At 35.5% G+C, this 16,662-nt stretch overlaps 1 protein-coding gene across 2 annotated transcripts; it reads right to left on the reverse strand.

The window, feature by feature from the left end:
* Positions 1 to 10,207: 10,207 nt before the first annotated feature.
* LOC125645736 (uncharacterized) lies at positions 10,208 to 13,525 on the reverse strand. Of its 2 annotated transcripts, none has more exons than XM_056142293.1 (4): positions 13,263 to 13,525; positions 12,368 to 12,580; positions 12,058 to 12,201; positions 10,208 to 10,676 (listed from the first exon to the last, which is right to left on the reverse strand). In XM_056142293.1, exons 2-4 carry the CDS (start codon positions 12,573 to 12,575, stop codon positions 10,513 to 10,515), a joined length of 516 nt encoding a protein of 171 aa, XP_055998268.1. In that variant the 5' UTR covers positions 12,576 to 12,580; positions 13,263 to 13,525; the 3' UTR covers positions 10,208 to 10,512. The 2 variants fall into 2 exon arrangements, with proteins under 2 accessions (XP_055998268.1, XP_048727491.1); XM_048871534.2 differs by having other exon boundaries at positions 12,368 to 12,586; positions 13,263 to 13,524.
* Positions 13,526 to 16,662: the final 3,137 nt, after the last annotated feature.

Raw genomic sequence — 16,662 nt, forward strand, 5'->3', positions numbered from 1 at the left:
TATCGGTTAAATGTTCAAATTTCTCGAAATATCACTTGAAATCTTATCTATAATCGCAAACGAAGACAATGTTAAAATGGTTCTGTACTCATAAAACAGCATTGCACTTGAAAGGGTTATTCAGTACAGAGAGTATTTTTAAGAGAAGGAAAGAGAACGCATTGATAATTAAATGTATTAATTAAAGGAAACCAATGAAGTGCAGTGTAAATATACGCCTAATTGATGTGTATTGTCGTGATGTAAACTGTCCGACTGGCCTATTGATTCATCTTGATCGATTACGAAGTAAAATCAAATTATCCTAATAAAAAGAGGTGAAGACAATCATCAGTGGTCAATCTCATAACACCTATAAGGAATACAAAATAGAGAGTTGGGCATACATGGACCCCTGGATATACCAGAGGTGGGATCAGGTGAACATTTACCCAATGATAGGTGGGACCAGGTGTCAAGCATCCCTTGTCGACCGGTCACACGCGCCGTAGAGTAATCAACATGTTAAGTGATATATGATGAGAAATCTCATAGTATGTTAGTATGAGCACTAGACCTAGAACAATGGCTACAATTTTGTCTTTGAATTTAACAAATAGATGACTATATTACAAGCATGCAAATCGAATAATTAACGGGAGTTTACTTGGTGCACTTTCCATATCTTTAGGTGATCAAAACATTTTTCACAATGTGGCACGAGTTATTTCCTCCTGAATACAAAATTGACTATTAATCTCCAGTTAAGGATTTTTTAAAAAAAAAAAAAGAATTAAGTGTAATGACTAAATTTTGACGAAGTGCGCATTTTAAAATGTTTTCTTCATAAAATCGAAGAAACTAAACCTTAATTTTATCATAGATATATAACACAGCTTGTTAAAACTCAGCATACTAAAGAATTTGGTAAAATAAACTTTACTATACACAGTTACCGGTCGCGGTAGCTCAGTGGTAGCCTAGCTCTGTGGTAGCCCAGAGCGTTCGCTTCGTAGTCGGGAGGTTGTGTGTTCGAACCCCGCTCCTGCCATGGCCGCGTCAAACCTAAGACGTTAAAATAGGTGGTTATTTCTCCTTCACCACACGCTCGGCATTTAGAAGTGTGAATCACGGGTCTTTCGGATATGACCTTAAATACGGAGGTCCGTTGTCGCGACAGGCGTTGGCAAGATAAAGAATCCTCACTGCTACGACCCTGAACGCTAAGCATAGGTCTAGATTTGTGGCACTTCACCTACAGTACAGCTGGTGATGTCTCAATATGAGCTAGTGCAAAATTCTCGACGAGATGTAATACAAATTATCCAAACTACTTAGTATATACTGTTTGTTGCATGTAATACCATTTGCATGAAGCTTAAAACCGCAATGATAAGCACGCCCTCAACGTCCGGTGTAAGGGGAGTACATGTAATTCTAAAAATGTAGGCCATTACCTTGAATGGGATTCCAGGACGACCATCCTAGATTTAAGATTTGTATCGATGTACACATGTATGTACATGATGTAGAATGGTCATCCATAAAACATATCACCAATAATTATTAATTGGGAAAACTATCTACATGTATATGTCATCATTATCATCCACTGTGTAACATTAAAATCTATTTGTATCAGTTTTGTTTTGTCAAATCAAACGTAGCTTTATCCTGCTTGGGACCTCTTTTAAATTGTAAATAGCCCTTTATTAAACCTCAATCTATTGGAGTATAAAACCGCCCGTCAGTGCTCTCAGTGTCATCAGTAGGAACCGAGCTGTCCAGCGAGAAGGACGCATTCATCTGAGCACGCTTAAACCAGAATTTTGTGACAGCAATTATAGAATAACTTTATTCTATACCCTTTGACTTTGTTGTAAATGTTGCCCGTGTTCAGCTTGTTCTGCATCGTCGGAAACCCACAGTCGGTCGCTCTATTCGTTTACCTACCGTGGGTCACAGGGCCGATATTTTCACAACTCATTAAATTGCGTGATCTTACGTGACCTATCGAGTACCAATGGGAATCGCCGTAATCATTCCCGGTACTCAACGTGTCAGCTGTAATGGCGGCGCCCATGAAAGTGTGTTTTGTTTCACTTTCAAAGATATAAAGATGACAATTCCAAACTTGGCACCCAATATGGCTGATTATTTTAACTAATACTTCTCTTTCACATCTGCCCCCTTCGGAAATCCTGGATCCGCCTCTGGTATGTTTATTATTATCACTGCTTCATGGCACGTGTTAAAATAAACATTGTTCCCGTATGATGGAACTACGAACTCGTGCTGAACATGTAGACCCGTACATAGACTCGTACGCAGTACGATAGTAAACGCTTGGTAACACAGGCTTTTTTCCCTCCTGTCTTTATAGACACAAATACACCCGCGCTTCAATAATGCAGATAAAGCATCTCGCTGAAAGTTTTGTAACTTGTTCAACTTAAACGTTGTCAAAATCTTGGCTTCGAAAGCATGTTTTTCTATGCTACCGAGGACTGGAAATAAGGTGCTTTTTCATTGGTTGAATATCGCAATAAGGAATGGTAAAGCGACCAATCGCATACAGAAGCCGAGACACACCTTCCAGCGAAAATACTGGCCTTGTGACCCACGGTAGGTAAACGTAGAGCGAGCGACCGTGGGTTTCCGACGATGCTTGTTCTGAGGTGAGTTTTATGTAACGATTTTATATAGTATTTTCTTTCTTAAAAAGGTCCTAAAGATTCCAAGTATCTTTATTCATACTTTGTGTTTTGTGCTTGTTTCAATACCGGTTTGCTTTTTCATAAACGTGTTCGCTATATAGTCCTGTTTGTTGATTGGATATTGTTTAACGTCCCTCTCGAGAATATTTCACTCTTATGGAGACGTCACCATTGCCAGTGAAGGGCTGCAAAATTTAGGCCTATGTTCGGCGCTTATGGCCATTGAGCAGGGAGGGACCTTTATCGTGCCACACCTGCTGTGACACGGGACCTCGAATTTTGCGGTGTCATCCGAAGGACCTGTTTTTTAAAGTTACGGTGTGTAGTACTTGCCATAATTGTTTCGCTGTAAGAAACGTATAGAATTGCTAGGGTTTTGTGTATCTTAAGTTATGATATGAAGTAAATTATGAGGTTAAGATAGTAACTATGGGAAGACAAACTTATATAGTTTTGTTTTTGTAAAATAAGTGTATCCATATATACCAAATTACAGCTTAAGCTAATCCAAGTAGAACCTTGAAAGTATAAATCAGGATTTTATATTTCGTTCGATATGCCACTCGTAACCAGTGAAACGATATGAGAATTGGTGTAATATGCTCACGTGTCACTAGCCTGGCAGCAGTGTTTTGAGCTTTCTGTAACTTCTGCAAGGGTCCTGAATCAACATCATAAAAAGTTCATTTCCCTAATGAAGACGGGATGTAATCAATGATCCTGTCCTGCGCGCACCCACCGTTATAAGAGATATACCGGTAATTCTACCGATATTATGAAGTTGGAAATAGCATGATTTAGTCAATGCACTTATTTGACACTCCATTCTAAGTGTGCTGTCGAAAAACATCCCAAGATTTTTGACACATGAAGTACTAGTGATCACAGATCCATCAAAAGTCAGCTAGTTGATATCTTGAGAATTTACTAGCTTTACGTTTGGGAATAAAGATAGTAAGTTATGTCTTTCCCTGATTTAGCTTGAGTATGTTGTTTTGCATTCAGTTGTCAATATCAGAGAGACACCGTTCAAGTCTGTTTGCAATGCTGTCCTAGCTGTGGTTCGGATTTGTAATCGGGTATACCTGAGTGTCGACCGCGTAGTAATGATAACGCATGTTATGTCTCTGGCAATTTTCTCCAATTGGTTTGGAGAACATACAATATAGACGAGGTCCCCACATAGAACCCTGTGGAACACCAAAGTGGAGTAGGAACTCTTTGGATACTGTAGATCCAACTGCAATTTGTTGACTTCGACCAGAGAGATTAGACTTAATCCATGACAGCCGATCCCGTGATACTAAAAGCATACTCCATGCGCCTGATCAGAATATTATGGTCTGACATTAGTCGGTGCTTTCGCAACCGTTAATGTAACCAGGATTACGTTAGACTAGCTGGCGGGAATTACATTAGTCAGCGCTATATAACCCGCCTTTTAACGGGACGTATTACGATAAAGCGATGTTTGTACGTCCGTCCCTTCGGGGGTTTCTGCTTCTGTTTTCATTTATCTGTCATGTATCAAGCTGAAACTATATAGCTTCTTTGTGGGTCACTCTAGTTAATGTAGCAATTTGATCCACTTCGACCTCTCTTGCAGAAGTTGTGCTCCTTTAATGAATAGAGAGTACATAATTTGTCCGTCTACCGGGTAACTCCTCCCACAATTTTCAAGTGAGGAACTTCTTATTTCACGGAGTGTTTGCATGGGTATTGAAAATTTGCATATGGCACCGATTTTGATTTTGTCAATTTTTGAGAAAATTACACGTTGCTGAACTTCGTAATTATCTGGGAAATATTATAAAGTGAGTGTAATTTCTGTTCTTTTAACTCATCTCACACTTGAAGATGTTATTGCAAGGATTGAAATATTTACACGTTGTCGAACTTTGCTAATGTTGGGGAACTATTTTGCACACAGAACTCTTTGTTTGTCTATCTACCCCCTGTCACTGTTTTTAAGCCAGGATATTTTATTCGTACGATGCAAAGTATGTCACAGCTTCATAATGGCTGATACTACCTTAATTAAGTAAAGTTTTACTGCCATTTTTGCCATCTTTGCTAATGAATGTCACAAAACAAACACCTTAAAATAAAACACTTTATATAACCCTCTCATGGGCGTGCTCTGTACTGTTTACGGTGTTTGTGTTATTGGTTAACTTGTCGGTCAGTGCTGAGTTAACTTGTCAGTCAGTGCTGAGTTAACTTGTCAGTCAGTGCTGAGTTAACTTGTCGGTCAGTGCTGAGTTAACTTGTCGGTCAGTGCTGAATAAGCGTACGCCTCATCTTGCCTCGTTTTGGCCTTGAAGTTTCTAGTCTTGCCATATTGTTTCGGATTCTTTGACGTAATTATGTCTTCTAAAACTGCCAGGGTTAGGGTTAAACTGTTATTCATTTAGGTCCGTTTTTTGGTTCACTCGCTTTAATGCGACAAGGAAGCTCTGCAAAACACGCATGTTCTCTTTAGTGTCTCATATCAGTAAATGATTAATAAATTCTTTTATTTAGACACTGTCAGGATAACACAATCAGTATCAATTGACTAGTTTACACCGTGATCCTGTATAAAACATTCACGGACAGATAAATGAGAGAATAGAAAAATGGATAACGTAATATAAAACATATGCATAAAATAAATACACGATATCACTGGGAAAAATATAAACAGATATGATATATTATTATATAAGAACAGTACTTAACCATGGTCAACTGACAATCAAAAGATCTTAAAAACTTATATTTTGATTGGCTGAACAAACTGTAATTGATTAAACCATAAAAGAGTTCAAAATATTTCGAATTTTATTGTTCTAAATACCGGGTACCTTTAATTTTTTTTTTTTTTTTTTTTTTTTTTTTACAGAGATTGGTACAGTTAGCCTCATTTTTACCTCAAAATAGGGCAACACATTAAAGAATACGGTGTATTTAAGTTTGGATAAAATGAAATTGGTGAAAACCATTTCATGAATTTTTGGGTAAATAATTTCAAGAAATGTGCCATTTTTCTATAATTTGAGCCTTTTGTCCAAAGATGATTGCTTGAGTAAGATTGTATGACAAATAATGTTAGATTATCAAAATAAGGATGATTCTTGATCATTTTGTGACTACTATTTTCATTCTTGAGGTGGGGGTAAAAATGACCATTTACGTACCTTATTATAATAGATTAACTGTCAAATATTATCGCTAGTGTCTTCGGGAGATAGCATATACGTTAGTGTTTTGGCAGCTAATGCGCATGCTTGGGCGCCATAATACGGCATTCTGGGAGTTACACAGAACAGTCAGTCTCGAATTTTATTTTACATTATAAAGCCCTGATTAAAACTTTTTACACCCAATAATAAAAAATGTGTCAAAACCAAGAATTTGCTGATAGCTATCTGATTTTCATTTTGCGGGCTAATTATATAGTACAAGGAATCCACGTGCTGATACTGTCACAAATAGTCTAAAAATACCTTTATTTGTTTTACATGATGACATCATTGCGCCATAAAACAGTTGGCTGTTTTTATAGTCTCGACTAAGATTAACTTCTTATTAGAATAACAGGTTATGCACGTGCGTTAGACTCAAAATGCGCAGGAAAAATCACTGTTCTCGGCATTTTCCGTAAAGTCACGGGGTAAAAATTTCTTCCTTCGCATTTTCCGATATTCAGAGATAACAAAGCTTTCAGATATTTCCGCGACATTGCGTTGGAAAAATACTCTTCTCCTAAGGTCATGTGGTAAAATTTCTTCTGTCGTGTTTTATGCCTTGATATACCTTCAAAATTAATAATACGCATGAAATTTCATTATATCCATGAAAGGTGAAGATAATGAACAGTGATCAATCTCATAACTCCTATAAGCAATACAAAATAGAGAGTTGGGCAAACACGGACCCCTGGACACACCAGAGGTGGGATCAGGTGCCTAGGAGGAGTAAGCATCCAATGTGAAAACGTGTTCACTTAGCCTACAACTGATTTCACAAAAAATAGAGTGGGGTGTTAAATACAAGAAGTGTACTTTGCCACGCCCAATGCTCTTAAATTGTGATGTTGTCTCTTCAGTATTCTATCAGTTTTAATTGTATTTTTTCCAATCAGTACAGGTGGGGAGAGGCCTGTAGGCTGGTATACGAGGGCTGTTCGATATGTAATGTGTATTGTATCACAGCGCGATAGCGCTTTGCATGATCATGATACTCTTGAATAGCTCTATTCAATACCTTTCCAAAGGTATAAACACGAGCCTTCAGCTCCACATAGTTTTAAACTTATAGACATTTCAATAGAGCCAGTCGTTGACCTCAGTTAGTAAAAATGGTTTGGAAACGGGTTGAGAATATAGAAGAAATTCGAGCTTATATAAAAGTTAGCACAAAACTCGGTCATTCGGTAATGCAGATTTTTACTGAATTGGGGGGGGGGGGGCGTTTAGGGGTCTGATAAGGTATCTTATGAGACAGTTCGTAGGTGGAGAAAGAAAGTTCTGACTGGCACAGAGTCCGTCAAAGCTGCAGCAAAATCTGGCCGACCTGTGACTGTAACAGGCGAGGCAAGTGTCTCAAAAGTCAGGAAAATAATTGAAAGTGATGGCAGATACACGATTCGTGATATTGCCAAAGCTGTTGGCATATCGCTATCGCGGGTGCATTTCATTTTGAAGCGTATTTTGAAAGTACGAAAGATTTCTGCTAGATGGATACCGCATATATTGACAGATGACCAAAAACGGGTACGAGTACAAACCGCTAAGCAATTGCTCAACATGTTTCCCAAATTCAACCAAAGACAATTTGCAAACATTGTTACTGGTGATGAAACACGGGTTCACTATTTCGAACCAGTAAGAAAAATTGGAAACAAATTATGGCTAACACGGTAGAAGGCCTGTAGTTGCCAAAAGAACCATAAGCACAAAGAAGGTTCTTTATTGCATATTCTTCTCATGTGATGGTATAGCCGTACAAATTCCGGTGCCGAAGGGCAAAAGTGTTACAGGTCGGTATTACCGAGATGTTATACTAAAAAAACTCAAGAAATATTATCATAAACGACGCCCTGTGTCAGGATTTAGGTATGTTCGTCTATTTCATGATAATGCTGCATCACATATATCTGAGCTTGTGAAGCAATTTTGAAGTCGGAGAAGGCTACCGTCTTGCTACACTCACCATACTCTCCAGATCTAGCCCCATGCGACTTTTTCCTTTTTCCAAAACTAACCAGGTAAAAAGTTCTTATTTGGTCATCGTTACAAGTCCCGACAAGTCCTTGGCTCAGCCATCAGTCAGTGCCTCAGAGGCCTACCTAAATCATTGTACCGTGACGCATTTCAGAAATGGATTCAGAGATTGAAATTATGTATTTCAAACCACGGAGAATATTTTGAAGGGGTGTAATGTTCATGTCACTATTTGAGTCGAATGCTTTTGAGATATCGTACAATACACATTATAATAGTAATAATAATTATTATTATTTATATAGTGCCCTATATGACTATAAATAACCACTCTAAAGCGCTGCACACAATAAAAATGATACAGCATGTTATAAACGTAATAAAAGGAAATTATAATAGCATTAAGACAGATAATATCAAAACAATGCTAGAAAAACATCAATAATGTGAAGTAAAATTACTAAAATCTAAAACATGATATGCATGAAAAAAGTTCCACACCGTACAATCAAATGATAAAAAATACAATAGTTGAAATAAATATACAATTATACACTTGAAAAAGTCATGTTAAAATGATAGTAAAGAAACCATAGAGATTTAACCACCTATAATACTAATAATTCCGTTACATATTACACATTACATATCGAACAGCCCTCATATATTTTCTCATATATCAAATAAGAAGGATATCATATAATGGTCTTTGTCAGAAAAAATGCTTTCATGTAAAACATTATACATACATTCTTACTTTGCAATGAAGAATTTGTATATAACGTATACAATTTTAAACTAAATGATATGATGTGAACTACTTTGCATTCATTCATATTATTTATAAACACCCTTAAATGTATTTAAACAGTCATAAGCATTTATGCGTCGAATTATTTATTTTATTTGTTTGAGTCTATTATATTACAATGTGATTATACACCCTATCACGACTCCTGAAACTATGATTCATTTATTAAATATTTTATCTTTCTATCACGTACATTGAAATGCAAACCAACCGATAAAATTCCCAAACACTACTTGAAGAAAGTAAAGATCTTTGAAAAAATCTATAAATTCTAAAAAAAAAAAAAAAAAAAAAAAAAAAAAAAAAAAAAAAAAAATTCAAATTACTATGATTAGTAATCAATTAAACATTTCTCATAACCTCTACTTACACAGTAGATAATAGATGTGGTGCTAGTATTCTTACGTTTTTTTTAAAAAAAAATAAGCTTGTTACAATCATATAAAGTCACAAAGACAGTGCCGTTGTAAGGGGGGGGGGGGGGTCTATGTATATGAATTTGTGTGTGATATTATATGTTAAAGTTAATATCTGAAAATAATGCATTAAAAAGCATCAATTTTTGTTGTAGTAAATAATAAGTTTTCGATATTTCTTACGGAACATTAATTGCTGGGTGCTTACTTTGCAGAAATGTTTCATTTAAAGCTTTATTTGAATATTAAGATATAGATGGCATTATTTGGGGTACTAACTACTTATACTTTATGAATCAATATATCCATAATTTCAAAGTTCCGTAAGGAAATCTTAGAGGCCGATATTTTTGCACCCGAGACAGATCTCACGTAAGGGACGGAGCTTATTTTTACAGGTTTGGTGCTTTGCGGAGAAGACGGTCGTGCAGCCTTCTAATCTGTGTACATAATACTATCACTGGATGTTTACAAATATTTATTTTAAGGGGTTTATATCTGAATAAAAGAGAAAAGCTTATTTCTTCCAGATGTCATTTTCTGAGTAATCAAGTTATTTATTCAAGTTGATGGAAAATCCCCTTTCAGACTTCCATCAAACATCTTTAAAAATAGCTAGATGTTTGGGTCACTGCAGTCACTCAGGTGACCTCTTGAAATCTGTCTACGTCCGTCGTCGTGCGTTATCAATTGAACATACATTGTATTTAACGTTTTGAAAACTACCATTCCAATTGTTTTCTAGTATAAAGCATCTATGGGACAAGGGGGACATAACTTGTAAATGTTATGACTTTTGCACCACTTTAAGAATGGGGCAAAATTTACCAACAAATGACCAATTTTCAAAAATATTCACATCTGTAAGAAAAAAAAACAAATACATAGTCATGTAGAGCAGTACGACCTCTACTAAAATTGTAAATTTCATGATCCCCGGGGTGCATAGGTTCTGACTACAGGGCAGGACCAAATTTGGTAAATAATGTTTGTGTGTGAAATATTTAGATGACATCTTCCTTTAATCAGTGCTGTAATGAGGTAAAACAGAAAGTCGAAATTGAAAATAAAAAGTACTTAGGGAGGTTAATAAGTATTTTATAAAGAATTTCACACAAACATAAAACCCTTCACATGATGTATTCAAAAGTTCCTATATAGTCATTTTTAAATATCGGATAAATGGAATATACTAATGTACATGTACGTGCATGGCAATCTGGGACTTTCTTTATGGTATTTGTAAGTCGTATGGTACTATTTACGTTTAATATTACAAACAATAAGAAAACTATATTCGTTGATAGAAGAATAAAAGTAAAGCATAATAGTGGTAAAACAATTTTTAACATAATTCATTCGCTATTTCATTGAAAATTAAGTCATTTCTTCAGCAATTCCACCAGCATGGCGACACCGGCTCCTATCGCAACAATCATCCCTAAGATGCTAAAGACGAAGGCAAAGGCATAATCAAAACTCCTCGACGAGAACATGTCATTCAAGTTGTCTGCATAGACGGATATTGAAATTAAGATGAACAATGCTACAAAAAATAAAAAAAAATGTACAATCAAGCAACCTATTTGTATAAATTTACAACAACAGCATACAACATCATAAGCTTTCAAAAGAGTTTTCATTCTAAAAATAACCAACCGGTCGCGGTAGCCCAGCGGTATAGCGTTCGCGTCGTGACCGGATGGTCTTCAGTTCGAGCCCCGCTCATGGCACGGTGTAATGACCGCGTCGAACCTGAGACGTACAAACATTGCTTTGTCGCCAAACGATCGACAATTAGAAGTGAAAATCACGGATCTTTCAGATATTACTTTGAAATTGGAAGTCCCGCATCGCGACAGCCGTTTGCAAGAACCCTCACTGCTACGACCCTGAGCGCTAAGCATACATGTAGGTCTAAATTGACCTGACCTACAGCTGGTGACGTTTCAAGCTACTGACAAACAAGTTGATGGTACAGGGGTTTCAGCAGTCTCGTTTAAAGTCAGCATTTCGCAAATTCTATGGTCGTTTTAACGATCTAGTTTGCCAATACAACCTATCAGTGGGTCAAATGCTGTCTGACGTGTTTCATCCCGATTGTTAGACCGTTTGTGGCACACTGAGTTTGACTACGGATAACTCCGTTTACCTGATCAAGATATATGGTTCACGGCGGGTGTGACTGGTCGACAGGGGATGCATACTCCTCCTAGGCACCTGATCCCACCTCTGGTGTGTCCGGGGGTCCGTGTTTGCCCAACTATCTATTTTGTATTGCTTATGGGATTTATGAGATTGGTCACTTTTCGTTATCTTCACTTTTCAATATGATTGAAAAATTCACGATGGGACGTAAAACAAACAATTAAACAATACAATCATTATTGAAAATACATGAGAGCATGAACTGCGAGGCTTTACACCGGTAAACTTCATGGATCGTTTCATGAAAAGTATGCTGGCGTATATCGTTGCTGTTCATACCCTCGCGTATTTTCAAAATAGAAATTAATATTCATATAATATACATTTTACTTTTATTTCTCTCGGAATATTCCCAACCATTAAAATTATCAAGCTTCATACACACTGTTCGTTATCTCCACCTCTCATTCATGAGGAAATGACTATCATTTTAATTGGTAGTACATGAAGGTAAAACATTGGAAATGTAAATATATACACACTGTTAATGTATGCAGAACAGGACTTGTATTCCTATCATACTACACAAAAATTACCATGTCTATCCGTGACGGTTTGTAGGACAAATTTTATTATTTGGTGGGATTTGTATCTACAACAATTCACTACCATAAATGAAATCTTACTCTCTCAATGATAGTTTGTTCTAGGTCTATCCCAGCATATCATTTAAAGAAAATTAGGAGTGAAAGAGAGACACTTCATTTGGTGCTTGTTACCTCCAGCAAACGAGGATCCTATGGCCGCGAAAAGGAGAGGTTTCTTGTCTTTCATAACGAAGAGTTTCAAAATTGTCGTAACTACAGCAACCAATAGCGCTAGAAACGCCAAAATTCCCATGGCTTGGGCGGCTTCCAGCCAATCTGTGAAAAAAGCCATTCATCACGTACACGAAATTTATACAAAATATCTAAATACGAAATGTTGAAAACCTAGATAAGCTTTCAGTAAACACTTCTTTTATGATGAATTTGCGATGTGTGTTTTTAAAGGTCACTAATTTGAAAGGTTTGTATAAAAGACCAGTACCATTATCAAGGAAGATGTCTTTGGTGTCCACGCAAGTGGTCAGCCCCGTCTGGACACCCTCCGTGCATGTTCTCCAGAGTCCGGAGTTCGTTTTTGTCGTCGCTGTATCTGCAGTTACCCAGTACGGTGAGGCCAAGCCAATTAGTTGAAATATGACCGCACAAATGACCAGAATGAGAGCAACCAGTAAAACTTTGGAGACGTCCATTTTTTCTTTATCTCAATAAAAGCAAGAAATGTTTAAGAAACATACAATACCCCCCCCCCCCTTGTTTGGCAACATTAAAAAGGATCAACTTTTAATTAGGCTGTCCATACTGATAGTGAAGAAAATAGGTATCGGCGTACCAAGTTTGATGTCTATCGAACAAAAGGTTCACAAACAGATCATATGTCGAAGATAACAAAACCAAAGGGGTTCTCGGGATAGCAGATAATATTGTCTATTAATGTCCGGATTAGTCATGCATTCCTAAAAATTACCTAATATTCATTTATTTTAACACTCATGCAAAAAATTTAATTTCTCTTCCTGTTGAAGTCGTATCCATATACATGTATTCTTACAGGCAGCTAACTTTGGTCCCGGCTTTAAGTTTTATTTTGAAATACATTCAATCGGTTTTTATTTTTTGAAACAAAACTGCTGGCTCCGATATTGCAGATTGGCACTTACCCATCGCGCTATAATATGTATGTAGATGATATAATTTATTTACATGTACATAAAAAGTTATTTAATTCTAAAATACTTGTATACATTTAGCACATGAAAAAAAAATTGAAAGATTAAAAAAAAAAAAAATTTCGTTCTTGAAATGCATGAAAATTGATAAAGATTTGACAGTAATAATTATCCGCTGCACTAAAAGAATTTTTAAAGTGGTATAATTACCTGATGGCGCTCCTAGTGTCTATGTCTGCGCTCTGGGAAAAGTGAATATATACGTACAAGTGACCATGATATAGCAATGGCTAAATATTTGGTTTGGTTGCCACAATGTACCCCTTCAATGTCTGCTACACCTGTTCAGACATGCGCCATTACAAAATCGGAAGGGCTATGACCAAATTAATACCAATTGAATTAATTAGGGAAAACATGTTACATTTGATTATTGCAATGAAAAGAAAATGATCGTTAAATCTTTGGGACGAATATGATACCAAGCATACAAGAATTGCTGAAAGCTCAGTAGAGTCACTGTTGTAAATATGAAATATACTTTATTTTTTTAAAACCGGTAGGTGTATTTGTTGTATTCGGTATATATAAAGTGCAGAGCCGCCCGTCAATAAATCCAAACACGATTAGACCTCGTTCAGATTGGGAACAAACAGTTCATTACAGATCAAGCTAATAATTGGCTACACAGGAATTCTTTACCCAGCTCTGTAGACAGACGTACTGTCAGTTTCGTATCGTGTACAAAGTGTTGGACAGGCGGAGGGATATTCTTTCCCGACGTCTGATTGATCTTTAATACCATATAAACCCACCCCCAATGTGGAATTCTACATTTCAAAGTGAATCAAACATAGCATGTTTGCAGTGATGAATAATTTTTTTCTGAAAATGCGTAATTCCCATGTAGGTATTGATTTCAACATATTTCATTAATCCAATCAAAAGGATAAAAAAGATTGCAAAAATAGTCTACAACTTACAGATTCTTGTCCTGACACGTGTCATTCATACGCCAATGGTTTGTTACCCCAAAGCAAAAGCTTGTATCAAGAATATTGCATTGTGCATTCGAAAAAATTTCAGATATGAAGAAAAGACAATACGTGTCTTCTTGATTTCTAATACTGATTGAGTATTGATGATGTTTCGTCTGTATTAGTAAGTATGTAAGTGACGCTCTCTCTCTCTCTCTCTCTCTCTCTCTCTCTCTCGCACGGAGGCAAATTAGAATTAAGGATAATTCTGATAGGGCTTGTTCTGCATACATGTATGTACAAATCTACCGGACTCAGTGTGTTGCTAGATTAATCGGGGTATAATTCTCTTGTTGCTAAATTGAGCGGAATATAATTTTCTTTGACTCGATGTTGCGTGATTGTGCGGAATATAAATTTTCTTGGACATGGTGATGATTTTATCAGTGCTGGTATTACATATATCAAGGCTTGTCATATGAAGTAATTCCTGGATTTTTACAATTCAACGAGTTTTGCAGAGATTAATCGAAGAAAGAAAAATCAGATCAAGATGTCTCACTAAATGTAAGCAAGCTTGTAATTAGATAATGTAAGCAAGCTTGTAATTAGATTAACAATCACACGTAATGTAAGTAAGCTTGTGGATAGGTACATATCAATATGTAATGTAAGCAAGCTTGTTAGATAAACATTCATGTGTAATTGATAACAAGCTTGTAGTTAAACATCCACACGCAATGTAAGCAAGCTTGAAGTTGGATAAATATCCATGTGTAATGTAAGCAAGGTTGTAGTTAGATAAACATCCACACGCAATGTAAGCAAGCTTGTAGTTAGATAAACATTCATGTGTAATGTAAGCAAGCTTGTACATGTAGTTAGATAAACATTCATGTGTAATGTAAGCAAGCTTGCAGTTAGATAAACATGTGTAATGCATCAATTCATGCGTAACACACGCAAACTTGTAGTTGGATAAACATTAATCCATGCGTAATGTAAGCAAGCTTGTAGTTACAATGTAGATAAACATTACAGGTACTGTAAGTAAGCTTGTAGTTAGATAAACATTCAAAAGCAATGTAAAGAGGCTTGTTAGATACACATTAATTCATGTGTACTGTAACCAATCGTGTATAGTTAGATAAACATTCACATGCAATCAATGTTTTACTGATTAGATTGCTCTACAAAGTAAAACATTGAAAAGAATATCAATACAGATATTACAAAATAAAAGGAAACATGCATGAAAAATGTTCCAAACAGAAAAATAAAAAAAGTATGCTTAGCCTGGAGAACTAACTATCTCCATGAAAAATCTTATAAATGTACATAATCTGAGTAATGCATTTCTGTTAGTTACATTAGATAGTTGATTACATTTATGAATGTTAGTTACATTAGATAATTGATTACATTTATGAATATTAGTTACATTAGATAATTGATTACATTTATGAATGTTAGTTACATTAATTAGATAATTGATTACATTTATGAATGTTAGTTACATTAATTAGATAGTTGATTACATTTATGAATGTTAGTTACATTAGATAGTTGATTACATTTATGAATGTTAGTTACATTAATTAGATAATTATTTACATTTATGAATGTTAGTTACATTAATTAGATAGTTGATTACATTTATGAATGTTAGTTACATTAGATAATTGATTACATTTATGAATGTTAGTTACATTAATTAGATAATTGATTACATTTATGAATGTTAGTTACATTAATTAGATAATTGATTACATTTAGGAATGTTAGTTACATTAATTAGATAATTGATTACATTTATGAATGTTAGTTACATTAATTAGATAGTTCATTACATTTATGAATGTTAGTTACATTAATTAGATAATTGATTACATTTATGAATGTTAGTTACATTAATTAGATAATTGATTACATTTATGAATGTTAGTTACATTAATTAGATAGTTGATTACATTTATGAATGTTAAGAGTTGAGTAATAATACCTTGAAACATGCTGAATGCAAAGTACGAACGGCTGACGTCTGGAAGATAATGATATTACACATATACACTGAACAACTTATCTCATCGGGCTCGCGGCGGGTGTGACCGATCAACAGCGGATGCTTACTCCACCAATATGCAGCGCCAAATTAACATAAACTCAAATAATTGAAGATATCTTCAATTATTTGAAGATATCATCAACTCAATTATTGCTCTCATCAAATGAATTAATGCGCGCATCAATTCAATTATTGCTCTCTTCTATTGAATTGTAGCGCGCATCAATTCAATTATTGATATCATTAATTAGTTTGAAGAGATCATTAATTCAATTAAAGCGCGCATCAATTCAGCTGAAGAATTAATATTATCACCAATATTCAATTAATGCGCGCAATAATTCAGAATTGAAGATATCATTAATTATTTGAAGATATCTTTAATTAAATTGTTGCGCGCATTGATCAAATGACTTGATAATAATCTTCAAATAATTGAATTTATGTTAATTTGGCGCGCCATACACCTACATGCACGTACCTTTCCCCACGTTATTCAGGGGCCTGTGTTTGGCTTTCTAGAGCTATTCATTGTCAAAGTTTTGGGACGACATGTCCCTTCATCTGG

The sequence above is a fragment of the Ostrea edulis genome, chromosome 6 (assembly GCF_947568905.1).
Source record: "Ostrea edulis chromosome 6, xbOstEdul1.1, whole genome shotgun sequence".
Taxonomy (NCBI): Eukaryota; Metazoa; Mollusca; class Bivalvia; order Ostreida; family Ostreidae; genus Ostrea; species Ostrea edulis.